Source organism: Trypanosoma rangeli (genome assembly GCF_003719475.1).
Source record: "Trypanosoma rangeli strain AM80 chromosome Unknown Tra_15.4_contig_00125, whole genome shotgun sequence".
In the NCBI taxonomy this organism is placed as follows: Eukaryota; Euglenozoa; class Kinetoplastea; order Trypanosomatida; family Trypanosomatidae; genus Trypanosoma; species Trypanosoma rangeli.
Window position 1 is genome coordinate 1 of NW_021705869.1, and position 26,115 is coordinate 26,115.

General features: G+C 49.9%; 17 protein-coding genes across 17 annotated transcripts, besides 18 other annotated features; all 17 read right to left on the reverse strand.

Annotated features, from left to right (window-relative positions):
- Positions 1–2: 2 nt before the first annotated feature.
- On the reverse strand, positions 3–764 carry TraAM80_04318 (putative GTPase activating protein; the record flags this gene model as incomplete). Its single annotated transcript, XM_029381251.1, has 1 exon — positions 3–764. A coding segment is annotated over one exon (762 nt), but the record flags the coding sequence as incomplete, so codon positions are not given.
- A 430-nt stretch (positions 765–1,194) lies between these two features.
- Positions 1,195–1,222: a microsatellite.
- A 2-nt stretch (positions 1,223–1,224) lies between these two features.
- TraAM80_04319 (rib72 protein-like protein) lies at positions 1,225–3,414 on the reverse strand (the record flags this gene model as incomplete). Its single annotated transcript, XM_029381252.1, has 1 exon — positions 1,225–3,414. The coding sequence occupies one exon, from the start codon at positions 3,412–3,414 to the stop codon at positions 1,225–1,227; it is 2,190 nt and encodes a 729-aa protein (XP_029238879.1).
- Positions 3,415–3,611: 197 nt separating this feature from the next.
- Positions 3,612–3,645: a sequence feature (A-rich).
- Positions 3,646–3,746: 101 nt separating this feature from the next.
- Positions 3,747–3,782: a microsatellite.
- Positions 3,783–4,215: 433 nt separating this feature from the next.
- Positions 4,216–4,246: a microsatellite.
- A 255-nt stretch (positions 4,247–4,501) lies between these two features.
- Positions 4,502–6,496, reverse strand: TraAM80_04320 (ATP-binding cassette protein subfamily G, member 1; the record flags this gene model as incomplete). The annotated part of the gene is made up of 1 exon (XM_029381253.1): positions 4,502–6,496. One exon carries the CDS (start codon positions 6,494–6,496, stop codon positions 4,502–4,504), a length of 1,995 nt encoding a protein of 664 aa, XP_029238880.1.
- A 147-nt stretch (positions 6,497–6,643) lies between these two features.
- Positions 6,644–6,672: a microsatellite.
- A 338-nt stretch (positions 6,673–7,010) lies between these two features.
- On the reverse strand, positions 7,011–7,793 carry TraAM80_04321 (40S ribosomal protein S8; the record flags this gene model as incomplete). Its single annotated transcript, XM_029381254.1, has 1 exon — positions 7,011–7,793. The coding sequence occupies one exon, from the start codon at positions 7,791–7,793 to the stop codon at positions 7,011–7,013; it is 783 nt and encodes a 260-aa protein (XP_029238881.1).
- Positions 7,794–7,812: 19 nt separating this feature from the next.
- Positions 7,813–7,861: a microsatellite.
- Positions 7,862–8,044: 183 nt separating this feature from the next.
- TraAM80_04322 (uncharacterized protein) lies at positions 8,045–8,419 on the reverse strand (the record flags this gene model as incomplete). Its single annotated transcript, XM_029381255.1, has 1 exon — positions 8,045–8,419. One exon carries the CDS (start codon positions 8,417–8,419, stop codon positions 8,045–8,047), a length of 375 nt encoding a protein of 124 aa, XP_029238882.1.
- Positions 8,420–8,487: 68 nt separating this feature from the next.
- Positions 8,488–8,537: a sequence feature (A-rich).
- Positions 8,538–8,743: 206 nt separating this feature from the next.
- On the reverse strand, positions 8,744–9,874 carry TraAM80_04323 (uncharacterized protein; the record flags this gene model as incomplete). The annotated part of the gene is made up of 1 exon (XM_029381256.1): positions 8,744–9,874. The coding sequence occupies one exon, from the start codon at positions 9,872–9,874 to the stop codon at positions 8,744–8,746; it is 1,131 nt and encodes a 376-aa protein (XP_029238883.1).
- Positions 9,875–10,287: 413 nt separating this feature from the next.
- TraAM80_04324 (uncharacterized protein) lies at positions 10,288–10,842 on the reverse strand (the record flags this gene model as incomplete). Its single annotated transcript, XM_029381257.1, has 1 exon — positions 10,288–10,842. One exon carries the CDS (start codon positions 10,840–10,842, stop codon positions 10,288–10,290), a length of 555 nt encoding a protein of 184 aa, XP_029238884.1.
- Positions 10,843–10,907: 65 nt separating this feature from the next.
- Positions 10,908–10,941: a sequence feature (A-rich).
- Positions 10,942–10,985: a microsatellite.
- A 326-nt stretch (positions 10,986–11,311) lies between these two features.
- On the reverse strand, positions 11,312–13,552 carry TraAM80_04325 (protein transport protein Sec23-like protein; the record flags this gene model as incomplete). Its single annotated transcript, XM_029381258.1, has 1 exon — positions 11,312–13,552. The coding sequence occupies one exon, from the start codon at positions 13,550–13,552 to the stop codon at positions 11,312–11,314; it is 2,241 nt and encodes a 746-aa protein (XP_029238885.1).
- A 292-nt stretch (positions 13,553–13,844) lies between these two features.
- Positions 13,845–14,582, reverse strand: TraAM80_04326 (uncharacterized protein; the record flags this gene model as incomplete). The annotated part of the gene is made up of 1 exon (XM_029381259.1): positions 13,845–14,582. One exon carries the CDS (start codon positions 14,580–14,582, stop codon positions 13,845–13,847), a length of 738 nt encoding a protein of 245 aa, XP_029238886.1.
- Positions 14,583–14,612: 30 nt separating this feature from the next.
- Positions 14,613–14,647: a sequence feature (A-rich).
- Positions 14,648–14,698: 51 nt separating this feature from the next.
- Positions 14,699–14,722: a microsatellite.
- A 58-nt stretch (positions 14,723–14,780) lies between these two features.
- On the reverse strand, positions 14,781–15,362 carry TraAM80_04327 (uncharacterized protein; the record flags this gene model as incomplete). Its single annotated transcript, XM_029381260.1, has 1 exon — positions 14,781–15,362. The coding sequence occupies one exon, from the start codon at positions 15,360–15,362 to the stop codon at positions 14,781–14,783; it is 582 nt and encodes a 193-aa protein (XP_029238887.1).
- A 192-nt stretch (positions 15,363–15,554) lies between these two features.
- Positions 15,555–15,607: a sequence feature (A-rich).
- Positions 15,608–16,039: 432 nt separating this feature from the next.
- Positions 16,040–16,465, reverse strand: TraAM80_04328 (uncharacterized protein; the record flags this gene model as incomplete). Its single annotated transcript, XM_029381261.1, has 1 exon — positions 16,040–16,465. One exon carries the CDS (start codon positions 16,463–16,465, stop codon positions 16,040–16,042), a length of 426 nt encoding a protein of 141 aa, XP_029238888.1.
- Positions 16,466–16,641: 176 nt separating this feature from the next.
- Positions 16,642–16,663: a microsatellite.
- A 187-nt stretch (positions 16,664–16,850) lies between these two features.
- Positions 16,851–16,871: a microsatellite.
- A 379-nt stretch (positions 16,872–17,250) lies between these two features.
- TraAM80_04329 (uncharacterized protein) lies at positions 17,251–17,709 on the reverse strand (the record flags this gene model as incomplete). The annotated part of the gene is made up of 1 exon (XM_029381262.1): positions 17,251–17,709. One exon carries the CDS (start codon positions 17,707–17,709, stop codon positions 17,251–17,253), a length of 459 nt encoding a protein of 152 aa, XP_029238889.1.
- Positions 17,710–17,903: 194 nt separating this feature from the next.
- On the reverse strand, positions 17,904–18,962 carry TraAM80_04330 (map-kinase like proteinue; the record flags this gene model as incomplete). The annotated part of the gene is made up of 1 exon (XM_029381263.1): positions 17,904–18,962. The coding sequence occupies one exon, from the start codon at positions 18,960–18,962 to the stop codon at positions 17,904–17,906; it is 1,059 nt and encodes a 352-aa protein (XP_029238890.1).
- A 207-nt stretch (positions 18,963–19,169) lies between these two features.
- Positions 19,170–19,197: a microsatellite.
- A 154-nt stretch (positions 19,198–19,351) lies between these two features.
- Positions 19,352–20,278, reverse strand: TraAM80_04331 (ubiquitin fusion degradation protein; the record flags this gene model as incomplete). The annotated part of the gene is made up of 1 exon (XM_029381264.1): positions 19,352–20,278. One exon carries the CDS (start codon positions 20,276–20,278, stop codon positions 19,352–19,354), a length of 927 nt encoding a protein of 308 aa, XP_029238891.1.
- A 79-nt stretch (positions 20,279–20,357) lies between these two features.
- Positions 20,358–20,407: a microsatellite.
- A 78-nt stretch (positions 20,408–20,485) lies between these two features.
- Positions 20,486–20,505: a microsatellite.
- A 54-nt stretch (positions 20,506–20,559) lies between these two features.
- On the reverse strand, positions 20,560–22,224 carry TraAM80_04332 (uncharacterized protein; the record flags this gene model as incomplete). The annotated part of the gene is made up of 1 exon (XM_029381265.1): positions 20,560–22,224. One exon carries the CDS (start codon positions 22,222–22,224, stop codon positions 20,560–20,562), a length of 1,665 nt encoding a protein of 554 aa, XP_029238892.1.
- Positions 22,225–22,530: 306 nt separating this feature from the next.
- Positions 22,531–23,664, reverse strand: TraAM80_04333 (putative cop9 signalosome complex subunit; the record flags this gene model as incomplete). The annotated part of the gene is made up of 1 exon (XM_029381266.1): positions 22,531–23,664. The coding sequence occupies one exon, from the start codon at positions 23,662–23,664 to the stop codon at positions 22,531–22,533; it is 1,134 nt and encodes a 377-aa protein (XP_029238893.1).
- Positions 23,665–23,987: 323 nt separating this feature from the next.
- On the reverse strand, positions 23,988–26,045 carry TraAM80_04334 (pre-rRNA-processing protein ESF1; the record flags this gene model as incomplete). Its single annotated transcript, XM_029381267.1, has 1 exon — positions 23,988–26,045. One exon carries the CDS (start codon positions 26,043–26,045, stop codon positions 23,988–23,990), a length of 2,058 nt encoding a protein of 685 aa, XP_029238894.1.
- A 26-nt stretch (positions 26,046–26,071) lies between these two features.
- Positions 26,072–26,106: a microsatellite.
- The last annotated feature ends 9 nt before the right edge of the window (positions 26,107–26,115 follow it).

Consider the following 26,115-nt stretch of genomic DNA (forward strand, 5'->3'; position numbering starts at 1 on the left):
AGCACTGTGGCAGTCTCCTCTTCACTGAGAACTAACATACAGACCCCAGCGAGGAAACTCATGGTCGGTCCATATACCTCAAACTCATTATACATGGCTGCAAGGAAGGCAACAAATTTTTTGCGGTGATCGGGATGCAAAAACGTGTTATTCGCGTCTCTGGTAATTAGACGAACCGTCTTCTCGTCCAAATTCCGCACCTCAACGTACCGAACAGGGTCTCGACGCGCCACCGCCGCAGTTACCCAATGTTCCAACGTTTTGCGCAAACTAACTTTATTGCACTCAATAACCCTCTTATCGAGGCCGAATAAAACACTCTGCCCCTTCATCTCAGCTTCCCAAAACATAGGCATGTCAAGAAAGGGTCCGGTGAAGTGCAAAGGCTCACAGTAGCTTACTTTTCTCAAGCGCTTGGGAGACAAGATAGTGGACCGGGGTGTCATTGATGAGGCGGGGTCTGCGTAGTAGGCGGCCCAGGCCACCTCCGTATCCTTCCCCAACTGCTTCTTAATCCACCTTGCCCGCCTGTAAATAAGCCTCAACTCTTCGTTGATGCGAGGCATATTTGTCTTCACAACGTAGCGTCGATCAAAGTATTCGTTTGGTAACTTCGCATAGGATTGAGCAAACGAAGCCAACGCCGGCGCATAGCCACCAAAGCGTTCAAAACATCCATTCGCATATTTCGGCTTAAGACCTGTCAAAGCGATGAAGTCTTCTACAGGTCGCCGCTGGTCTGCTACGAAGGTCGCCTCGCTCATATCTTCACCACCCCCTTTTCTTTCTTTATCTTGGCTGATAGCAGGTGAACACAAGGAGCGGTGTGAGAAACAATACTAAAACATATTGATATATTTATGTGTGTAGATGGAGGTTAGGTGTAGGGGGAAAAAAGTAACATACACACTAGGCATGGCTTTGGTGAGTCCCACTTTATTTTCCACGCACGCAAGCAAAAACAGAACAACAACAACAGCGATATTGAGAAAGCCGGAGATAAAGTTTTCTTTGGGCAAGACCTAATCCTTCTCTTCACCTCGCTGCCATCTTTTTGTTGAATTCTGATTTTACTTCATCCAGCAAAGCTTTTTATTTGTTTCGTTTCTTTTTTCCGCATCTTTTACATAAGAAAGCACTTGGCCAGGGAGAAATCGGCTCCCACGCCGTCATACATATCACGGGTAACATTGCAGAGAGAGAGAGAGAGAGAGAGATAGAGGCCTAACACATGATAATTCGCTGAATCTCTTTAACAGGCAAACGCCTTGCTGTCCAGTTCCCTGACCCCGGAGTGTAAAAAAACTTGTAGGTGAGGGCATCTACCTCGTCGTCGGTCAAGGATAGATTTAGCCGCTCTCGCAGTGCCCGTCTGAAATCCTCAACGCCGAGGTGGCCGTCGTAGGTGTTATTTGAGGTCGTTCTAAAGGCCCGAATGAGGAGGAGCCGACGGGCCTCGCTTCGCGAGATTAGTCTTCGCAGCGCCTCATCCGCCTCCCGCGCCGCAGTCTTGTTCGCCTCAAGGCTTCGAAACGGGCGAAGAGGTCCCTCTTCGATGCCATCCCGCCTCTCATTCTTTGCAACAAAGTCTGAAACAAACTGCTGCAGCAGAAGGTTCTCGACAAGCTCTGACAAACTGACAATGCCGTCTTTGTCCTGATCCAGTCGTTCCATAACGCGGTCCAGTTCGGCGGCGTCCACACGCGTGCCACACTCCGCAAAGAGTCGTTTCAGATCTTCTCGATTCAATCCCTCTGTAGTGGATTTAAACCTGCGGAAGACATCAGTTGCACCTAAGAAACGTTGAAGAATGACGTGTCGCACACGCTCAATAAGATCCTGGGTCTGGAAGTAGCTCTCCTCCATGATAGGCATTCCCATCGCGATGTATCGCTTGGTTCTCTCGTCCATTTCGATGAGCTCATACGTCGCCCCAGCCAGTTTCACTTTGGCTCCCACGTACAGTTTGCCAGGTTCATTTATCTCGGGAACAACAGAACGGGCAAAACACTTCCCACCAACGTGCCCGCTATTGGCCACAACAAGTTCGAACAGCGACACCGTGTCGTCAGCAAGGTAATAGCAAAAGAGAAACCTTCTACCTTCGTCCTCCGGAGATGGATTCACGCGTCGAGCAGAAAAACGGAACACATCATTCATAAATCGAGTAAGCTTGAGGCGATCCTTATGAGCAACCGTGTCTTCAAACACCATGGTTGAAGCACCCTGGACACTCTTTATGCTGGGCAGCTGCGTCGTCGTTGGCGGCGGTGCTTCTGTCTTGGGGACAAGTGCGTCCGCTTCCGTGGAGGGTTTTGGGAACGCAGGCTGTTTTATACCCCTCGCCTCGTAGTAGTCTCGAGTGTAGGGATCGCAGTCAAAAATGTAGAAGTCTCTTGTGAATAAATTGACAGTTTGTCCCGTCCGTAAGTCTTCGTCGGTGACGTATGCAACGGGAGGCCCAAGTGGAGCGTTAAGTGTTTCGATATCTCGTAGTGCTACCTTTGGATCTTTGGGGATAGGGGTCCGCCGAATGAAGACAGGGTTAGGATCACGCCCATCATTCCTTGCGTGTTCGAGCATAACCGAAATTGTTTTATCAGCGATGTAGTACTGTAATCTAAAAAGACGCTTATCCCAGACTGCAAGGAAACGCAGCACCTCCCGATCGTGTTCAAAGAAGTTGCGGGCCTTGTTGCGTTCTTCTGGCGAAAGAAGCGTAGCCTTGACGCCAGTGACACCTGCTGCAATAGTTTCCATTGTGCGCCGCATGGCAATATGATGCTCATCCATAGGGGCCTTCTCAACCTTAACGCTTTTCTCGAAGGCATCTTCTGGGTAGCCGAGAGGTTCAGGCTGAGTCATCCCCATCGCCGCGCAAAAGTCACGTGTGAAGGCGTCACAGTCCACAATCATGTACTCCAGCCCTCTTACGCGAATGGAGGAGCCGACGTAAAGAGCGAAGAAGTCCACACCGTCAATTTTGCAGCGAGATACAATCGTGCCAGCGGGGAGACCGCTGTTACCAACGGCAGGGGTCTCCACCACGACGAGAGTTCCATCACGGAGGTAAAAGTGAATCTTAACCTTCCTGACACGCATACGTTCCACCATGCTCTCATCCACACGTTCCACGTAGTATGCAAAGAAGCGAAGGACCTTGTCGTCCAGCGACTTCCATTCCGGGAACTTTGCGAAGATCTCAGCGCGGCTTAGACCGCCGCACTCCCCACTCTGTCCGTCATCGTCGCCCCTCCGTCGGGTCGTGTGGGCATCGAGAACGCTTCGAGTCCCACCATGGATGCTGCAGTAGTGACGGCGGAAGTGCGTCGCTGGGGGGTGGAGCTCCGGAAAGCTGAATCCAGGCAGCATCGGCAAAGCGTTGTACACCGTCTTTTCCATTGGAACGTGCATACCGCTCTCTTCCGCTTACGCAGACACACACAAACACACTGTTCGAAACCAACACAACAATGCAGCCATCATAGTAACAAAAGAAACACAAAAAGGAAAAAAAATCTAACATAGTATGAACGATAAAGCCAAGGCAGAAGCAAACAGCTGCATCAGCTCGCACCCTCAAAAAAGCAAAACATTCGCTCTCTTCCTACAAGAAAAAAAAAAAAAAACAATAACAACAAAAAATATATTAGTGAAATGCCTCCCTCCCCTTAACACATTCCCGTGCTGAGGCACATTCGGGTCACACCTTCGGCGGTGCAATAGGTCAATGCTGAGCCACCCAGAAAGCAAAAAACAAAACAAAACAAAACCAAACCAAATGCACTGTTCTGACACCATTACTGGCGCACTGATGTTTTCCTCAAGAATGTGGCTGGTGCAGAGACCAATCTATTTTGACCATGGCCCTTTCTCATTTTCTTACTTTTTTTATTTTATATCCTCTCTTCTCCACAGCACATCTGCATGCAGGCATCTCTACGTCGCACACACCTACACCTATTCCCATGTATCGGGGCCAATTAATACGCATTCCCTACACACGGCGTGAGGGAGAAATGTGAAACGGAAATGTATCCGCTTTAAAAACAAAAACAACAACACCAGATTGATAACAATAATAATAGTGACGAGAAAAGTGATCATGGAAAATTTTTTTTAGACCATCGCACAGCTTTTTCTCTCTTGTGTGACCTCCACTTCTTTCCCATTAAACACATCACGAGAGTGTAAGAAAGAATGAGGACAGCGACAATATATATATATATATATATATATATATATAAATAAATAAATAAGGCTACCCCCCAAATAAAGAAGGACAAGAAAAAAAACAAAACAAAAAAATATGATATTGTGCTTTTGTTTTTCCTCCTTCAAACTCCGGACAACTACCAGAGGAAAAACGTTCTTTCTCCTTTTCATTTCCTCGTTGGAACTTCTTCCGCCGTGCCAGTTCATTTGCATCCGCTATGAAAAGGGAATGAAATTACCACAAGAAACCGGCAACGCGGACACTGCAGAAAGACTGCTGCCCAGACTAAAATTTTGTCCGTGCAGCAACGGAGAGGGCGATCACGGCAAAAAAACGGAAGATAAAGTACAAGATGATGAGCGATACCCACATAGCCCAGTCTGAAAATTCTTCCGCGTTAAACCCAAGTTGTTCCAAGACTTGCTCGCCGTTCTTTGGTTGATGTCTGCAAAAATTTGGACCTTTGCCCGCACCGTCGCACTGAAAGTGGTTGATACGCTTGAACTCGTTGCGTGCAATAAGAATAAACGTATGGCGGATAAAAGAGGGTTTCTCCAGCCAGTACCAATATGGATGCAGCCGATCTGTGCTTGCCAAAAGCCCACCAGCAAGGGAAAGCGGCAGTACAATGACGGGCACGGTAGAAGAAGCAACGATCAGTCTGTTAAATGAGGCACTCAGAAAAAAACCAAGACCTGAGCTCACCTCTGTAAGCAGTGCAAGAGCAGCAAAGTAGTAGAAAAAGGCCCCCGCATCATGATAAAAGCCCACCATCCAGTACAAAATGGAGCTCTCAAGAAGACAAAAGAAAACACGCATAGGAAACTCCACCAAATTTCTTGTTAAAAAATACATGAATGGGGAGTATGATCCAACCATTTGTTCACGTACATACAAGGGCTTATCCATCATGAAGGAGTTGACCATGAGAAAAGTTTGCCCCATAGCTCGATTCATTGCTACCGTAAAAATAACACCTTCACGGTCTTGAATACCAGGAATATCATCCTTAATATTAATAAAGATGAGACCCACAATCAGCGCAAAAAAGGCGGCCTGCACAAACTGCGAAAACAAGTAGACACGATTTCGACAGAGTCCCACAGCAAAACGACGAAGAAGTTCCTCAAATTGAATCCACGGAGTGCTTCTAAACTGATCAAGGTATGTTTCAATAAACTTCACCGTGACAGACTCGGAAGGGTTGGGATTTAGTTCAACAGCCGTTGTATGTGATGTTCGCACACCATGCTTTAGGTGCTTTTTCCACTTTTTAATTAGAATCTTTGAAGTATCTGGATCCTGGAGCAGGGTCATGTAGAAATCGGTTGGAGTGTACCGCTCAGGGCAGGGGTAGCCGATAGACTCAAAGTACGCCATGGATTCTGCCATTGTGCCATGGTAAGCGCACTGACCCCCTGTAAGAAGCATGATATCATCAAAGTAGATCAACGTCTCAGCTGTGGGCTGATGAATAGTATAAACCACTGTGCGGCCTGTTCGGGAGATGGTATTCAAAAGATGCGCAATTTTCACCGATGTCACGGAGTCCAGGCCAGAGGTGGGCTCGTCTAGCAACATAATTTTGGGATCGCAGATAAGCTCTACACCAATGCTGCTGCGTTTGCGTTCACCACCAGAAAGACCAGCGATAAGGCCAGGGATACCAACAATGGTGTCGCGGCAATGAACAAGGCGTAATTCTTTCAAAGATTCCTCAACCAATGCATTGGTTTCATTTCGACTGGTGCCACGCCTCACACGAAGCGAAAAGCTGAGAGAATCCTCTGGTGTTGCACGTGGTAAGAGAATATCATCTTGCGCCACAAAACCAATCATCCTGCGGTAACGACGTTTGTATTCCACGTCACCCATCTGGCGTTGCCCCGTAATCTTGAGGGTGCGGGAGGACGCAAGTCGATCAGATATGGCATTGAGAAACGTCGTCTTACCCGCACCGCTCGCCCCCATCACGGCGAGGCATCGTGACGGTAGTGCCGTCCCTGTGAGACCGCGAAGAATTTTCTTACCGTTTGCCGTATATCCCAAGTTGTTCCAGGAGAGAGGTACGGAAAACCGTACGTTCGCGGGGCCTTGTTGAAGAATCCCTGCATTCAACTGCGCGACGGACTCCTTGAGGAAAAAACCAGGAACGAGTACGCTGTCGTTGTCGATTTGGGGCTCATTCTCTTTATTCAGCTGTGCTTGTTGCTCGTGTTCCGATGATAGCACGGAGCTGGGTGTGGGTGGCTCAGCCACCTGCGTTTGGAAGCAAGGCATTTACGCTTCCTTTTGTTCTTACTTTTAAACCCCCCCAAAAAAAAAACGGCTTTTTGCTTTTTGCTTTCCTTTCTCTCGATGAGTGAGTAATTCCTACAGGCTGCGACACCCAAAGAGGCATTCGGCAGCACACATGGAAGAAAAACAATATATATATATATATATATATATATATAAATGGGAAGTGATAGCACAACAACAGCAACAGTCACCCAACGACGCCCCACACAACGCGGAGTGTTTGGCACACATCGCATGTATGTGTAGTGCCCCACCACTTCATTTTAGCGTAACGAGTGTCTTGCCTGTCGCTTGATCACCAGACCAGAAATTCTTACACGAGGTGATGCGCCAAGGCCGTCAGCTCAGAAGAGGAATAATAAAAGACCAAAACCAAAACAGTCTCCATCCTTTTATTTTCTCCCGCTTTTTCTTTTTTTTTAAATCTTACTTTGATCGTTAACAAAAAGGAAAAATAAAGAGAAAAAAAAGGAAAATGCAAGACGTTTGTCCATTATACCAGTAGCACGGCGTTGATGCAGCCGTCGTTCTCCGGGTTGTTCGTGACCTGGGCGTACTTTCCCCAGACCACTTTTCCCGATGGGGTGACTAGGCCTAAATCTGAGACATTCACCTCTACCACCGTCCCCTTCGTGATGACGCCAAGACCGGTGTACATTTTACCCTGCGGATTCTTCTTGACACCAATGATTGGCAGATGAAACGTTGCCTTCAGCTCCGGGTGCGTCACATGGGCCTTCTTAAAACGGAGAGCCATGGGACGAATAAAACGTTCGTGCTTTGGCATGCGACGCGTGAATGTCTCACCAACAAATGTTACTTTATTTACCATGCGTTTCCACGACTTCTTTCCGCGCTTGCCGGAGGTGACAGCTCTCATCATTTCGTCCTCGCTGACGGGTTTGACCTTTTCAATCGGCACTGCCCACTTGCCAGCCTTTTCCTTCCGCTTCTGTTTCAACGAGTTGGAAAGCACCTTTGCACGATCCGCCTCGCTACGGTCCATGAGGAAACTCGGCAGCGCGTTCTTGGGCCCCTTCTCCTTGACACGCTCCGTGGTCTGCTTTTCCTCATGCTCGCGTATCTTCCTGCGGATTTCCGCCTTTTCCATGTAACGCTGTTTGGACGCTATCTTGGCCTTGATGCCCCGCACTGTGCGCAGGAAGTTCGCCTGCGTGTGGGCCTTGCGAGCCTCACGCTTGCGGATGCGCTCGGCGTGATCAAGACGGCGACCGTAGCGCTTCTGCGCCTGCTCAATGTACTCGTTTTGCGGCATTTTACCACACCCACCGCTTAACAAAATAAAACAGTCACAATAACTAAAAGCGCAACAACAAAAACAAATTTCTACTCTGCCCTTTGCAGTCCTGTGGAGAAGGAGAGAGAAAAGAAGAAAAATATAATTAAAACAAACAAACACCAAAACGATTCATAAAGGGTGATACCACGGCCTCCTCATTCGTCCTTCTCACTCCTGCACTCCCATTGACTTCCACACTGGCTGCCACAAAAACCACACCTAGCAGATCACTGGGTCAGTTCCTCCTGAAGACTGGGGAAAGCAATGGCATCAGCAACTTCTGCCACAAGGGCCTCAACTATGTGCTGTTCGTGCTTCGACAGGCGTGACACATCGAATGCAGGGTACATAGCACAAGGAGGTTCCACAGCTGGCGGTAAAGAGATCGTATACAAGCGGGGGGAAAGATCGCATTTCTCTTCTGGCGGTTCCGGTGTCAAAGACATACCATTTCGTTTCACTAGGTGGAGCCGGTGCTCTACGCGGGGCGCGCCCCCAGCTGTTGGTGCCGAGGCGGGGCGCTCTTGGTATGCGTTCTTGTAGCTACTATGAGACACCGCATCGTCTGATGACAATTTGTACCTCTTGGAGCGTAAAAACATTACTGGCCAAAGCTCTGCCTCCAGAGTGTAGCGGTAGCAGTAGGGAGGGAAGTAGAAGAATGAAAATAAAAGATAAATAAACACACAGGCACACAGAGAAAGAGAGAGGCAAAGACAACAACATATAAACATATGCTGAAGAAGAGTCATAAGGAACATGTCCTCATGCAGAGAGTAGCATGGCCAGACTCAGCTCCCCCCTCCCCCGCAAAGTGAACAGAATGAAACTAAGAATGAGACAATCTTTTCACTAACCGTCCTTCTTTTTTTTTTTGAAATCTTTCTCCCCTCGAGTTTCCTCCCTCTCTGCCTTATTCCTTTTCTCTATGTAATTTTCAAGAGCGCGGTAACAGCGTCCGAGTCCCGGTTGATGTAGCGTCTTCTTCCCCGTGTTATCGGTTCCACCTGGGCCACTGCCTTACCATAAAGCAAATCACGAACGGAACTGTGGTCATGAAACGAATGTCGTCCAATTTTCACGACAGCCTTTGGTGCTTCTTCCTCGTAAGCGTGCAGTGTTGGGAGTTCTCTTGGAACCTCCTCCACCATTTCAATATCTGGTTCGTCCGTTGGACACTCCTCCGGGTCAATGGCGTCAAAAATGGACTCCTTGACATACGCGTCAGCCGCATTGTCGCTGCCCCACGATGGCTCGTCAACGGAAAGGGCAGCACGTGGCGGCAACCTACGTGGTGGTTCCTTTTCTATTTCCGAGAAGAGCCGATCGCGCGGGGCGGAGGAGACAAAAGCGGGGCGAGGTTCTATCGGTCTTGATGCAGCACTCTGCCGACCCAGCTGTGCAGTGGAGGGGCGGGATGAGACCGACGATGCCGTCGCAGGGCGGCCTGTATCCATCACCACCGACGCTGCTGCCTCACGCACTGAAAGCGGCCACTTGCGGGAGTCAATGGCAAAAATATCACGCCGCAGCGACGGGTCAACGTCCAGCATGGACTTCTCCCGCTTGATCAGAAGAGTGGCAACGCCTTCAAAAGTTAGTTTAAACACCTTCTGCCTGAAGAGGCCTTCACCAACGTATGAGAAAAACTCACGAAGCGCCATTGTTGCGGTACGAGCAGGAACTGCCGCGATGCCGACAACTTCCGCCATGCTGGCCTTCACGTACGACAGTCTGGACGGCTCTTGCGGAACCTTGTTAGAATCTATGTTGTAGCGAAGGGCAAAGTTGCTGTCCACGCCAAAGTGAATGCGCCGCGCGTAGTAGCGTTCAATCCCGTCTGACACGAGCGGCCTTGTTTCCAGCCAAAAGGAACCAAAGTTGACGACACGTACGTTGTGACCCTCAAGGAGGTGTTGCCGCACAACCATCGACAGCGCACTCCACACGCGCTCCAATTCGCTAAGGAGAAAAATATCATTCGCACGCTGGTCCTGGGAGCTTGTGCACTCCATCATGACAAGTTCATTGACAATGGCTCCATGTGCGCTCAGCATAGTCCCCTTATCGTTCCTCTCTACTGCATTGCAACGCAATCCGGCAAAACACCAGTGGACACAAGGTTGAGGTGCGTGAAAGAGAATAAAAAAAGGGATGGGGGAGAAAGGCAGAAAAACAGAACGATGGGGAACGTCACTCACAACAACTACTTTTTTTTTCTTCTCTTCCTTTCTTACCTGTTGGAAGAAACCACACCTCTACCCAAATGTCCAACCTTAGCAAGTGAGCCATCGTACATCTCAAAGACTTTATCTACTTTTCTTTCCTTCCTTGGAGTTGTGAGGCGCGGGGAGGGGGGAGGGGGCACTGAGTTACAACGCAGCAACGTCACAAATACGTGGTGGAGGGCGGCCTGGGGCCATGCTGTGAACCTCTTTGGTTCCAGCATGCGGTCCAAGAAATCACTGCCTTAATGCGAAAAAATATCTATGAACTGTGGTGAGGCCTCCGGAAAGACCACAGCCTTCGGGCATTGTTCCGGTTGCGGCAAAAGTGATGCTGGTGCTGAGGAAAACACCAATTGCTGTACAAAGTCTAGCAGAACCCTGGCAGCGAGAATCACCGAGCGCCCTGCAGTGCCCACATAACAAAAGATGCCGGAGCGCTCGAGCTCCACAAGATGCTGCGCCATGAGGTCGTCCACAAGCGGCGCGTAGCGAGCAACGGAGACGGCAAGAAAGCGGTTGTACACGCGGGTCGCCCCGCGAAACTGCGGGTGGAGCAGATAGAGAGACAAAATGATGCGGCCACAAATGTAGAGTGCTCGCATTGAGAGGAGATGTGCGAGAACGAGTGAGTCCAGCACTTCCAGCAGCCACAGAAGCATCATGGCCAGCGTCAAGTTAGTAATAAGAGTCGCGTCAACCGGTTGTCCCTCGCGCAAGCAGCGGCAGAGATATACTCCCATCACAAGCGGCTTCACATACGCAACCACCCACAGGGCAAATTCTAGAACACACAACATTGCCACACAGTCCAAAGACCTGCTTGCAGTGTATGCTACTTGTGCAAATACAAGCACGCGGAGAGAAAACAAAATAAGTAAATAAAAATAAATTGCATCCAACAACAACAACAAAAAAAAAAACAACAACGAAATAAAAGCAAAATGTGCAAACCCCAGCAGCAAATCATCTCTCCCGCGCAGACCGCGGTAATGTAATAATAGATTTGAGGCAATCAACACACGAGAAGAACGGAGTGTTCTCCAGGAAGCTAGGGAAGTTTTTTTTATTTCTTTTTTTGCCCTCAATCTCTACCCTACGTATTTTCCGCGCCTCCAACACTCCTAAGAGAACAAAACATCCCACACCCATGCACGTGTGTGCGCACAGCAGGAGCAAAAGTGAAGAAAAATCAACACTCAGGGGAGCTACAGCGTTGGATCATTAAAGTAAAGCAAGTGGATGACGCACAATCCATCCCACGTTGTCTCACTGAGAGACTGCAAGCTTCTTCAAGTGTTCCATGAACATCCCCAGTGATGCATCGTCAGTGTACACCAGTTCCCCTTCGTTTGTTCCGTATCTTTGCTCATTTTCACCTCCATACGACCGACTTGGATTTATCCTATTATAAAGAATGCGTGCGTCAGGATCATCCTGACAGACGTAAATGAACCGAGGCGTGGGGTACCTACCGGCTATCAGTACCTCTGCATCCGCCACAGGAACCTCCAAAAACTCCCTAAAGTAGGCGTATTCCTCTTGCTCGGCGTACCCCGCCTTTCGCCACGCCGCGATGGTCGAGCCAAGATGAATAAGAACCTCAAAAAATGTATCCAGAAGAAGAACGTTATCGGGTTGAATAGCTGCACTGTCAAGAAGCACAGGCTGCGGTGGTGCATCCATGCGGTATGTGTACAATGTGGGCTGAATTTGAATAATAGAATCCTGGACAGAAGACTTAAGAAGCATCAGACGCAGAATGGCCGTCTCATCAGGGCTACAGTTAAACACTTGTAGATACCCTGATCGTCGAAGATGGTACATAAAGGCCGGAAAAAAGACAAACTGAGGCGGTAGCTTCAGTGTCGAGGGGTGATCCTTCAAGTAGTCACCAAAGCGGCTGACGAGGCGCACCACCGTTCGATCCAACCATCGGAGGACGTCAAATAATGGAATAGTGTCTGCCTTATGCAGCGCCTCACGCGCCAGAAGCACCGCCGCAGTCTCCTGATCAAAGGAGGCGGCCAACTCGGGCATACTCGTGCTGCGTTGCACCTGGTGCGTCACCGTACACACGCGTGTTCGTACTTCGTTCCCTATTTCGTATTTTGTGATAAATTGGGCATAACGCACCGCCTGCCTTGCCGCCTCAGATGGGGGTGCAGATGTTGTATCAAAATAAACCGCAAAATTTGTCGTCGAGTCCATCATACATGCCGTCCACTGACACGTCCCACCCATTCCAACCTCGTAGTCTGCTACAGAGGAGGACTTTTTGCCGGTGCCCACGCATTGCCCAATCACCCCCATCACCTTCCATGTTGCCGACGTAATCACGTCCATGGTGACATTGAGCCCCATCTTCAGCGTCCCGTCCTCCCTGCGTTCAAAGAAACGGTGAAGCGATTGACGAAAGGGTTCCTTGCACCATGATTCGTCATTTAACACAACTCCCCCGGAGGCCTGAATGCAGAGTTTCATTTCCGCTATGCCGGTCTGATCCAATGAGGCAGTAAAACAGCTTAGCGAGTGCCCCTGTTTAACAATGCGGTGCATCAGGGACTCGTAAAACGCGCAGGACGACTCCCAAAAAGATGCAGCGGCTGCACCGTCTCGAATATCCGCATGACCCCGAATAAATTTCTCCCGTGTGGTTTCCACAACAATGCCTGGTCCCTCGGTACATATGCCCGAAGTAAAGCCGAGAATGCAGGACCCTGTGTTGGGTGAGACAATCTCAAGGATGCTGGCGGCAGCGGAGAGGGCGGCACCTGTGCATCGCAACGGACGGTGCGATTTTGGCACGGGCCACACATCCTGCTGCATCTCTTCTAGAATCAAGGCCACTACGGACTTCACATTCGAGAGGACACCCACAAACTGTTGTGGTTCCCGCATAATTTTTTTAAGCGCTTCTACCGTAACTTCTTGGCTTCCACGCAGCACTAACGAGCGCGGGTAGTCGGTGACACCGCTAAGTTCGTGAATTTGCACAGTTGTCCCATACGTGATGAGACAAATACGTACCTCCGCGGGGAGCTTGCTGAGGGCGTCTAACGCAAATTCCTTCAACCCGTTAAGCTCGCCCTCCGTGTCTATGCAGGTGTCTAGCACAAACACAAATGTCGGCGGGTCACGCTTCACAGTGCTCACGTACTCCACCGTGTCATTCCACCTTGCAAGCTCTGACGGGAAGTTATGCTCTGTTATTTGGGCATACTTCGGGGGAGAATTATTTTTGGTTCCACAGAAAGGGCATCCCCATGTCCTTGATCGGTAGTCAATGATGCAATACGGGTTTAAAACACCACCACAAACACAGCGCAAGGGCTCGTAGTTTAGCTCCGTACAGGGGGATCCAATTGGGGCGTAGACGCAGCCGAGAGGCACCACCATCCGCGCAGCATCAATCCTGTTTGCGGGGTAGAGGTTCCACGACCACCGTGGAAGATGCTCCACTCGGTGCTGCTGCTGCTCTTGCTGTGAGGTCCCCATATTTGAGTCCATGGTGAGCAAAGGAATTTGTTTATTTCTTCCTTTTTTAAAAAATTTCTATATTTTATTGTATAAATGTATATATTGCTATTATTTATATCCCCACAGGTGAAGGAAAACGTGAGAAACATCGGAGGAAAAGAAGCAGCAATACTGCCCACACGTACACTGCTACGTAGAAGCAACAAGATTCAAGTTGCACACGTATTGTTTTTGTTTTCAAAATCCACCAAGGCAAATTATTTCCCCGCAGAAAAAGTAGCAATATATATATATATATTGCTATTTTGTGTGTGTGTGTGTGCTAGAAGAAAGAGCCAAGAACGTCATCTTCCTTCTGCCCTGCCACGGAGAATGACGTGTTCTGCGCGTTTCCTTCTAGTGCGCCCCGCTCTGCATCTAGCCACGCAACGAGGGAGGCTCCACCATCTAGCTTGCAGTGGACAACCTCCCTAAGCTTCGCAAGTAGTTGTGACGCCTCCTCTCGAACCGCCGCAGCTCTTTCTGGTGAGGCGTGTGACTGGCGAAGACACTCTTCCTTCACCTCGTTGTACCTCGACATCAGGTTCACAATGTAGGACAGCTGCCCCGGCATGGAAGCTCCCCCCGTCGCGTCACTAGGTTGCTTCGCCTCCTTCACACCGAGCTGGGCAATCCATGCACGTGGAAAAATATTCAGGATAGCCCACCACGACACCACCTTCGCCAGATTTTGTTCAAATGCCTCAGTGTTTGTCCCGGTAAGCGTACGCACCGCATGCACTGTGCCTGGAAGAGTCTTACTGACCGCCATCAACACGCTCCGCTTCCCCGCCTCTGGAACGCCGTTAGCAGCGCAAGTGAGGAGAAGTTCATGAATGACATTGAGTAGTGCGCACCGCATCTCGTTCCTCGTGGATGCGTTTCGCATCCTCTCATCGATGGCGGCCAGAATAATATCGGCGCTAGAGGCCTGCAACGCACACCACGCCGCTACACTTATGATGGATCCCGCAGAGCTACCTACAAGGTCCAACCGACGCCCCACCTTCTCCTTGTTCATCGTGCCCGGATACTACAGAGAGGAGTCCTCAAAAAGCAAAAAAAAAAAAAGAAACATAAATAAAAGGGGAAAAAGCATTACTCACTACCAACGATAATCAGAGAGAAGCAAGAAGGGTGTGTCTGTGTCTGTGTGCGTGTTCCCATACCAGCCTTGCCTCGGTCACACCTCCCCCACTCTTTCTTGCCCTTTTTGATATCAAAAGTCATTCAGTGCATATCGTACACGCGTCGTGAACTGCCTGAAGTTTTCCGTGGAAAAGGACCAGCGCGGGTCCTCCTTCCCCAGCCACACAATCATGTAGGCAATCTGGAGATCATTTGGAAGCTCAAACTCCAAATCTGCGCGGTGCAGACAAATTTCTCCTGTGTGAACGGGGCGTCGAGCGACGCTCAATCCCACGTCATTGGCGGCACGAAGAGAACTTTTGACGTCCATCAAGACATCGCCCATTGCAGGGTTCTTTTGAACGGTGTAATAGCGCAGTTCATGTGACTCCAGCACCAGCCACTCATGCTTTTGTCGGAAAAAAAAACGGGCAATTGGGTTGGACTCACAAATGGTGTAGAACGTAAAGACGTGTCGCAGCACATTCTTCGCCTGCAGAAGAACATCACGATGTATGAGGACGCGTCCCTCTTTGGCACAGCAGTCGCTGACAAAATCCACGCAAAGGCCACATCCTGCTGTGGCAGCGCAGATGCCTAAGAGTGGTCCGCCAGTGAAATCCGGGCGGGTAGTGCGCTCAGGGAAAGTCCTGCACCCAGCGTGGCTCCGCATGTAAGACCTTGTCCCATGACACACAATCTCCCCACTTCAGATATCGCAGTCAAGACCACATACTGCGAAAGAAAGAACCCTCAGTAACGCCAAGCAACATGGAAAAAGAAGCAGACTGCCCAAGCGTCATTCAAAAGCATAAAAATACATGCAAGAAACCCAACAAAAATTTGGACATATAAAAATGATGTGAAGAAAAAAAAAAAGAAGAAGCGATAAATAATAATAATAACAATAAAAAAAAACGGGGTAACAAACGTGCCACAGTTTCACGGGAATAAATGGATCGGCAACCAACTTTTCATCCTTGAAATAGCGGTAACACATAAGCGAAGATCTAAAACATGTACATGGAAAATGCATGACCCACAGAGAGAGAAAAAGAGAAAAAACGAGAAAGCGATGTAGAGATCAAATGTACTCGCCAGGGCCTCTTCTATACTCCTGAGACATTCCGGACGGGCCATGTTCCCTGACGTCCGGTGCCTGGCACGGGTCACTTGCCTGCACCAGAAAAGTTAGATTCTTGTCACGGTCGTATGGGGTTTCCCGCAACATCAGAGGCGGCGGTGACGACGGTGCGGGCTTCGCCAGTGCCTCGTCAAGAGAAACACGCGTCCGCACAGCACCGTCTCCCCATTGAAGCTCAACGAAACTTGTCACAAACCAGATAAACGTCAACCAGGTGACCATGAACGGTAACACGAAAAAAAAAGCTGGACAATAAAACAGAATCCCTGAAATCCGTTGCGCCACCCATGCTGTGCCACAGCAGTGGACTCGAGCACAAAAAAAGGGAGATCCTTCGAAAAAAACATGGCGCTAACGCCAGTGATAATAATCCATGCTTGATGCGACGACCTAAAAACATATAAGGCCGCGCGAAGCCACATAACGCTACTAAACAGTGCGTACACTAATGTCCCAATGATACAAAAGGCAAGATACGCTGCCACGAATCCCTTTCCATAGAGACCTAAATGAAGACGAAAGTACGTGCTATAGTTTACCCACGAGAAACACAATGCCACCAGGTACAGTCCAATAAGCAGCACAGGGAGAAAGCCCGTGCCAGGAGGCACCACGGACTTCACAAACGTCATGCCATGCGTCATCGCTACTTCACTCTCTATACCGCTAATTGCATGATAACCAAAAACAGAGCCAATATTATACGTATAACAATAAAAGCAGAAAAAAAAACAAGTAGAAAAAATAGTAAACATCAAAAGAAACAGTGGTGGGTACACTGTGTATACATGCACGGTGGGAGCCACAAAAAAAAATAATAAATAAATAAAAACTATACTGAGAGCTCACACGCAAGCGGAATGTCTTGAAACGCCATAACACTCACGGTTGGGCCTGCATACATTGTCTTTCACTAACCAAATATGGGACAAAAATTGGCATATACATTCATGCAGCAATAAAATAAAACAAAATAATTCCTCAGCAACTGCGCGTGAGCCGGGCCGCAAGCAAACAAATAATAATAATAATTAATAAACAAGCAAACTTGGAATGCGGCATCAGCGTGTATAAAACAAAAAATTATGTTAACATGTATGCATTTTACTCTAATGTATTGCCACAGTCTGCCAGTCGAAAACAGCTAAATAAAATCCCAAGCATGAAGTATGACCGGGGCCTTCAAGCGAGTCCGCTGTTGCGACAGTCTCAGCCTTCTCCTTCTGCTTGACCTTTCCCAATTGTGTTTGCTTGCGCGGGATAAACGGGAGTCGTTTTCTTTCAGCTATAAAAGCATACACCGCGGTCTCAAGGGCACACTTTCCCGTGTTTCATCGTTAATTTGCGAGTATAACGGTGGTCTTGGTTTCTGTGGTGGCGAGACCTTTCAGTGGGCACTCTTGTTTTTGTTGGCCGCCTAGCTACCGTTGTGTCGCGCCCGCGCATTGGCAGCCATGCGGCTGCGTTCCTCTTTTTGCCGCCGCTCCTTTCGTTGCACTTGCCTCAGTTTCTTGAGTTGCTGTCGCAGCTCTTCCTGTTGCTTTTTTTTCATCGTCTGGAAACGCCTAACCCGCATATATGCCTCTGACTTCACACCCACACTTCCCCATTTTACTATCACTCGTGTCTCTCTCTCCTCCCACTGAGACAAGATGCGCTGAACACGGTCCTGCAGCACGGTATCCTTTCCATTACCGTTGCTGTCTCCGTCCCCGCGCTCTCCAATGCTGCCGGCCTGCGAGTCAGAGCTAAGATCCCACTCCTCGCGCCGGAGGCCGACATACACGTCTTCTGCCTCTGGTGCATGTACGTGTGTCGGTGGGAATGGAGCCACCAACTTCCATTCGACGCCACCGTCACCCACATTGATGGGCATAGCAGCCGTTGAGGCACAGGAGACAATAATATTAGTACATAAAAAAAAACGTACAACGGCAACAAAAAAAAAGTAGAGCAAAAGAATGTAGAGAACAATGTTGTGGAGGCTGCCAAAAAGAGGGGTTCAGCGTAGGAGCGAAGAAGTGCATCATATCAACCTAACAGCATAAACCCACACCTCGAGTCACTTCTCTAGAAAGAGGCATGCTGACGAAAACAACGCGAGATGACCTCATACAGTGCCTCCCTGTACTCTGCAACAGCAAAGTTCTTCTCATCTGGCAGCGGCAGTGAAATCACTTCAGCTTTGTCAAGTTCCTCAATATCTTTGTCAGTGAAGAAGGGGGCGAAATACGGATGTCTAAGAGCCCCCCGCGCTGTTAACCGCTTATTGGGGTTGAAAACAACAAGTTTGCAGATTAGGTCCACTGCGTCGGGGTCGTGTTCACGCAGATTTTCCTGCAAGGGATGACTTTTGATGGCAGGAGAGGCGTCCATAAGCGGCCATATTTCATTTGACCCCAAACTCTCCAAGTCGGAGGTTGTGGGCTCCCCCAGGGCACCAATGATGAGGGAGAGTTGATGCAGTGTGGAGCGCCCCATGAAAAGTGGTGATGATGTTAGCAGCTCATAAATGATGCAACCAACCGCCCAAATGTCCATGGCTGTCGTGTAATTCGCGGAGTTCACAAGTAGTTCGGGCGCTCTGTACCAGCGGGTGGCGACGTAACCTGTCAAATCCCGAAAGACATCTTCGCCTTGGGCCTGAGCACACCGCGCAAGCCCAAAGTCACCAAGCTTAATGCCACAGTCAGAGTTTACAAAAATGTTGGCCGGTTTCAAGTCGCGATGAAGTACGCCACGGCTGTGTAAATAGGCGACAGTTTTTACAACCTGGTAGGCCAAGTACTGTTGATGAACCGGTAGTAAAACATTGTGATGCAGAATTGTTGAGAGATCTGTCTCGGCTAGCTCAAACGCCAGGTAGAGGTCGGCGTCATTCACAGACCGTATCATGTTCGTCAGGCGTATAATACTCCCATGATGAAGGGCATTGAGCAGCATCACCTCACGGTATGTCCGCTGTGCATCCTGCTGGTTCCCGAATGCGTCAAACACCTTCTTCAACGCCACTAGTCCACTTGTCTGACGGTCCAGCGCACACCACACGACGCCGTACGCCCCACTGCCAATGTGGCTGATGATTTTGTACCGCTGCTCGATGTGACCGTCGACATTGAACGGGGCCATTGACCGATACACTCGGCGAATAAAGGAAAATAAGAGCCTCTAGGTACGCGCAGAGGAGGGGCGGGTGGCGGGGGACAATGAGAGCGGACTCGCCGGACAAATGCCACCAACGTCGTGGGGCTCGGTGGCAGCTAAGCAAAAAGAAACACCAGCAACACAACAACGGGGGCGATATCAAAAGGGGGAAAAATGGTAATTTACACGACGAAGAACAAAACAACAACAACAACAACAAAAGACAGTCGCAATGCATTGAAGCAACAAACAAATATTTTTTTTTAAAAAAAAAATGAAAGAAGCCAAACAAATGAATGAGGGGTGGGTGGGTGAGTGGGACTGTGGCACGAACACGCCTGCTAGATGCATTGTCGACAGTAACTGAGACGCATTCACCGCAATGAGCGCCCAACTCCGCCAAAGGCTTGGAAGCGCCGTTCCCGTGCCTCCCGTGCCTTTTCATCGGGCGTTTTCCCCACACCCTGCTCTTCTCCTGCGGATGCTACGGGTGCGACAGGCTTGTCATTCACACGGCGTCCACCACCCATAAATGGGATAAAGCCGGGTTTGGCTTGGTCCTTCTCCTCTTGTTTTTCTGCCTCGCCGCCTTTTGTTTCCTTCTTCACAATTGTTGGGGGCTTAAGCACAAAGGGAGCAAACTCCACACCCTCAGCCGAGCCAATCACATTGGTGCCTTCTGGAACCGGTAACTCCCTCTCTGGCGGCGTCAATGGCATATCCAACGGCCGCTCAAACTCAACTTTTAGTTCAGTTGCCTGCGCATCCGCACGAACAGTCGAAATCGCCTCGACGCTGCGGTCCGCTTCGTTTGTAATATCAGTCACATCAATGATGAATTCACGATCAAGGTAGCGTAGTATAATGGAGGTGCCTCTTGTGAGAACAGGGTAGTGACTAAGATGCATCTCCAGCACCTTCCTGGGGTCACTGAGCTGAATAAAGCTCGACTGCTGTGGGCGAAGCTTGACAAGTTTACCCGGTGGTAGAACACACGTCTCAAGCGTGACGGTGTCGCCGGGCTGAAGCAACAACGCAGAGAACATCCACAATGGCATGATGACTATGCCGTTGTCAGCATTGAATTCCAACACTCCGGCGTAGCAGACACCTTTCCGAGAGCGAATGCAAAACTGGAGCGGGTAGGCGACATTCATGGTGGATATCTCCGCCAGACACGAGGAAGGGAGGAGGACACGGCCCCCGCCATCCACCAGTTCACCCCGTTCGCTGAACTCGCCGGGATATGCAGCAAGCTGCTTCCGAAACACATCAAGACCGTCAATAATAGGATGATACATGTCTTTCCAAACGCATTCTGTATTCCACACGCAGTGACGTGTACAAAGATATAAAAAGAATGTGCAGTCAAGCAAAGGAAACAACAACAAAAAAAAACAATACAAACAAGAATAAAACAATAATAACAAAGCAGAAAGTTTTTATAATAAAACGAAAGACTCCTTTGTAGTCGCTATTTTAGCAAACAAATAATACACAATGGAGATAACAACAAGAACAACAACAATAGTAAACATACAAAGAGGAGTAGGGAGTTGGAAAGGTAGTGCGTTCTTGTTGCCTAATGCCCTTCACAGTTAGCGCTCAAACATGGGGGATGAGATATATATGCGGGATCAATGAACAAGAGTGTATCGAGCGCTGCCTCCATGTACTGCAGCAACTCCTCCGGCACCTCGTTCTCGTCAACGTACAAACATTTCAACGCATACCAAAGATCATCACCTGGGCAATGCACAGCATCAAGACGAAGCATCGTTTTTTTCTCAGTCTTAACCACAAATACCACTTTACTTTTCCCTGAGGCGGTTTCCTCCCGCCGTGAAAAAATTAATTTTCCTAGCCCCTTCAATCCGGTCCGCTCAAGCTCCCCGAGCTCCCGCTCACCAAAGGCACCAACCTCAAACTCAAACATACCTGCGTCTTTGGTTCGCACAAACATGCTGATAAAGGGGTCGACGGTGTGGATGCAAACGTTGGTGGTAAAACGTTGAATAGAAGGCAACTGCATTTCCAAAGCCTCGGAGACATACAAACTGGGTGGAAGATGTTTGCCAGTAACCTCTCCCGACGAAACACTCACCGCCTCAAGCAGATTCTTAACTTCATTTATGACAGTGGCACCTAATTTCGCACGTGAGTTCCAGCGCGAAGCAAGATAGAGCTTGCCAGGGATGAGGGTAATCACATCGCCGCCATCGCAACTAGCATCGGTGCTCTGATTAAATTTGTTTCCACTAGTCTTTTTCTTCTGTGGATCCCACGTGAGCACCTCGCCTGACCACTCATTTGCATGTCGATAACTAAGCACAAGAGCATCGTTGACGTTGGTGCTCGTTACAATAAACTGCGGTGAGAGACAGACGCGGTATACCTCCTCCCCAATACCTGAACGTAGGGTATGGCAGACCCTCCCTGGAACCACTCGGGGGGCTTTCTCCAAGCGTGCACTCTGTACAGTAATAAAAAATTCAGTGAGACGGGCTCTGTAGTTGTCCAAGTGGGACTGAAGCTGAATAATGTACGCTACATGATTATGTACGAGAAAGAAGGTTGTAACAACCACAGGGGCAGGCCCAAGGTAGAAACAGACATATCGCTCCATGATCGTCGTCACAATCTTGCTTGCAGAGGTATCGTACTGTATTTTAAAGTACGTCTGCTGCTGCGCCGCCTCCTCCTGAACCCGCGCGATGCATTTCGCTTTGTAGGCTTCTGTGGCCATGTTACCCTCCACGTTGCCCAAATCCTCGGCAACAATGGTAATGCTACACCCGTCCACGTGAACATAGCGCTTTAATTCAATAGGAAATCGGTACGTGGCAGCCTCCCGAGTGAAAGACCCTGCCACATTCATGGCGAGATAACCTACCGACACGTTTAAATCAAAGCCAAAGCGGACTAACGTTTTTTCTGGAGAGGTGCTGTTACTGACCCCCTTCCGGCCACTTTGTTGGGATATTGGAATAGGCCGGGACGTGGGTGCGCCTTCTATCCGCAATTTCAATGATTTTGCACATCCCTTTTCCAAGAATAACAATGATAAGGGTAATATTTTATCAATGCCTCTGTGCGTCCCCGTCTTGGACCTCAAACGAAGTTCCATGAGGCGGGCTACTTGCATTCGGCGCCTGTAACGCACCGATATGTACGACAAGATGCAGCAGCCCAGCACAATCCCCAGTGCGGCGCCAATAGTTCGCTTGTGACTGTTGCTCTCCCACATCCATTGACACATGAGCAACCTACAAAATTCCACTAAGCTGAAAACCCAGTCACACACAGTAATAAATGCAAACACGCATCCGATGTATCAAGGCAAAAAAAAAAAAAACAAGAGATAAATCAACTTCTCTCTCCCACGGCCACTGACACACCACAAAGACACACATACAGGCGTAACTCATATGTGGTGTACCGAACAAACGGCCTCATTCATTCATACCTACAGTTACTTTGCTTTCTTTCTTCCTACGCACACGTATGTGCGTGTGTACGTTCACTGTCCTCCCCTTCTTTCTTACTCTTCTTTTCAGTTAAGCAAGAGATGTTCGCTAAACTCGTTATGATGACTGACAATGAGGTCGGTTGCATGCGACAATTCTTCACACACGGAGGCAATTCGCGCGTCCCACGCCTCCAACGCAGAGGCATTGTCGTACCGACAGAAAACAACCGTCTCTGTTGTCTGGTCGAGTGTTGCATCTAGTCGTCGTTCCGACACCATTCGCGCCACAAGTCGCTCTGCCTCACGGGCTGTGGTGCCAATAAGGGCCCCAAGTTCCGCAAAACCAATGTTGTAGTAGACCCGGGAAATGGCCTGGAGGTTGTGCTGAATAAAGGCACGTTCAATGACGGCGGTGTCGGTGGAGGGTTCCACGTAGGAAAGAAACTGCCCAAGGTCGCTAGGGCGCAACAGGTGTGAATGGTGTGCCCGGGTAAGGATGCCGTAAAGCTCCCCAAAAAGCACCGCATTCTTATCCTTGTAGAAGGTGCTTAGCAGCCGCGCGCGCGTCGCACCCGCATCGCTCTGAATGGCGCACACAATGGCCGCACGAAGGTGCGTCAGAATTTTGGTTCGCATGTACAATTCATAAAAGCGCTGGGACGCCTCCGCAAACCGATACCTCGCCGCCAGTAGTGAGGCAAAGGCATGCAAAAATGCGTTCACCACATCACTTGCTTCCTGTCGCGTCACTAAGGCCTTGTATAAAGCCAGCCCTCGCAGACACTCCGTCTCCGCCGCGGCAAAGTTACGGGTGCGCAGGGCACTATTTAAAATGCTCGTCAAAAGCCTCAGCGACACCATGTCGTCCTCTGCAGGAAGCATGAGGCGCCAAAGTTCCTGCGCCTGCTCTTCATCACCCGCCTGCACGCACCACTCCGCTACGGCGCCACGAACATCAAACAGCACCGTACTCCATACCGCGCTACGATACACAGCAGCCGCCAGTAACGCCTTTCCGGCCTGGACGGCAAATGTGAAGTTGGCGCGTGCTGCCTCATGCAGGTGTTCCAGCGCACACGCAATCACTGCTCGTGAGACCTCGCTTGGAGTCAGCTCCTTCAGTATCGAGTTGACGAAGACTTCCCAGGCCTCCAAGTTATGAGAGGCGACAATCGCCGCTACTTGTGCCTCGGTATAGCTACCTTGTTCTTCAGTCATTGTGCCACACAAAACTGGTACCAAAATGAATAAGACTCACGCACGCACACACATACGCGCAACTAGAGATAGAAAAACAAAAACAAAAACAAAAGTGAGAGAAAAAAGGAGGTCAAAAACATTCAAATACATGAGCCCATGTATATGCCATCCCCTCCAATTTAGAAGGTGGTGGTGGTGGGAGGAAGGAATGGTTTTCACCAATACCTAATCCCACCTTACACAACGTGGTATACGTATGTGTCTAATAGCGACATCTAATAGTATTAATGATGACTGAGTTAATCGTGTTAGCGGGCAGAGAGCACGTGGATGAGGTATCATCATTCTCGCTTTGCCTTCTTGACGGGACGATTCAAGAAATACTCCACAGCACTGTCAGGCTTCGCGTCCTTCTGCGACGCGTGACGCTTTGCCCGTCTTGCTGTGGCAACGGTGGCTGCCAGATCCACAAGTTCAGATTTCGTTCGCTTGTCTTTTTGCGCAACGTCCAGGTGGAAGCGCGGGTCGGTGAGCAGTTTACTCTGAAAGCGCGGATCAATCGCGTCAGTGGCGGCCTCGGATCGCTGCGCCTCACGCACCTCCCGGCTGACACCAAGCGAGTTGGACGCCCGCATCTTTTTCTTTGCCTCCCGCTCAGCGGCCACGCGTTGCTTCACCAACTTGGCGTGCGTCTTCCGCTTCTCCCGACCGCTCACGTGTTTGGCACCGGCGTCGTCGGTGCCAAGTGTCTCACGCAGCATTTGCCTCTTCTTCTCGCGTTCTTCTTGCCGTTGCGCCACTTCCGCCTCACGTTCCTGAGCCAACATCTCCATCTTCGCCTTCCGCATCTCTTTACGGCGGAGCTTGTACTTTAGCTCGGCCTGACTTCCCAAATCAACAGAATTCATCCTCTGTTTGACCTGGGTGTCGCGCTGCAAGCGTGCCGCCTTTGTCCCCGCGTCAAGATCCAGGGTTGCCTCCATGTCACCCACAAACTCCGCATTGTCAGAGGCGTTTTCCTCTCCCTCCTCCTCGTCATTCAACTCAACGTCGCTGAAGCGATTGAGCGAGTTGTCGTCGCTGGGTTCATCCCCTGCTGCACCCGCCTCCTCGCTCTCGCCGCGCTGCTCCTCTTCAGGCAGTCCACCGATCTCTTCTAGCAAACTGGCGTACTTCTTTCGAATGCGGAGCCTCTCCCGGGCGTTGCTCTTCTTGTTGCCGCTAACCTCGCCAACATCGTCCTCGTCGGAGGAGTCAGGTGGGGCAATGTACGCCGCGATGTCATCCTCCGCTGTGTCACCGGTGAAGCTGTCGCGGATGGAGCGATATCGGAAGAAGTCATCTTGATCCCACGAAATGCGGAAGCGGGTCTGCGAGAGTGCCGCAGCCTTGAACGCGGCGAGGGGTCTGTAGTTAGCAGGAATACTGTCAGCCTTGTTGACAGGGTTTTCGAACACCTCGTCGTCGTCGATGTAGCGCAGGTCCAGCACGACGCCACTGGCCTCAATGTCCATGCCGTCCAACTGCTTGTAGACTGTCTCCGCCGTCTCCGCCGAGTCAAACGTAGCAACGGCATAGAAGTACTTCATGCGATCGCGCTCGTACTTGCGGTATTTCCCTTGCGAGAATAGCTCTCCATCCTCCCCTTCTTCGTGCAGCATTGCGACATTGTCGTCCTCCCACGGATCCTCCTCATCGTTGTTGTCGTGGTTGTCCTCAGCGTCCACAAGCTCCTCCCCTATGCCACTGTCGTTCTGGCGGTAGTGGTGATTTTTCTGCCTAGCCTCGCTGTCTTCCTCCCTCTCCTCATTCTTAACCCACAGATCTGGACCGTGCACACGTTCATGCTCAAGCATGCGCTTGCCAAAGTCGCTCATGTACACAGCAACGTCGATGAGCTGTCCACCCAGTGGAAGCGCGTAAAAGAGAATGGTGTAAAGGTCTACGGCTCGAATATGATCCCAACTGCAGTTCACAATCGCCAAACGACGGTGCGGCTCAATGAATTCCACATCCGATGCCGACCAGGCCTCCACCTCGTCGTCAAGCTCCTTCTCGTCTCCCTCCGACAACGCCGCGTCACTCTCGTCAGTGGTGTATTCATTGTCTTGCTCGGAATCCTCGTGGCGTGCATCCGCCTCATTCCTGTCCTCACCCACCACCCCCACCTCCTCCTCCTCATCATCATCAGACTCTGCCGGAACTTTCCCCATTTCCTCAAGCTGCCTCGCAAAACGGGGATCCCTCAGCGCAGCGTCACGTGGGTTGCTGCCACGTCCCGCACCACGACGGTGACGGGCGATCTGAAAGCGGGTGTCGGTGTACCGCGAGGCAAAGCGTCTATCTCCGCGCCCACCACGCCCACCACGGCCTCGCGAGGAGCTCTGTAGCGTCTTCATTCCTTACTTAACCGGCCTCACACTGCATATATATATATATATATATATATATATATATATAGTAGTAAAC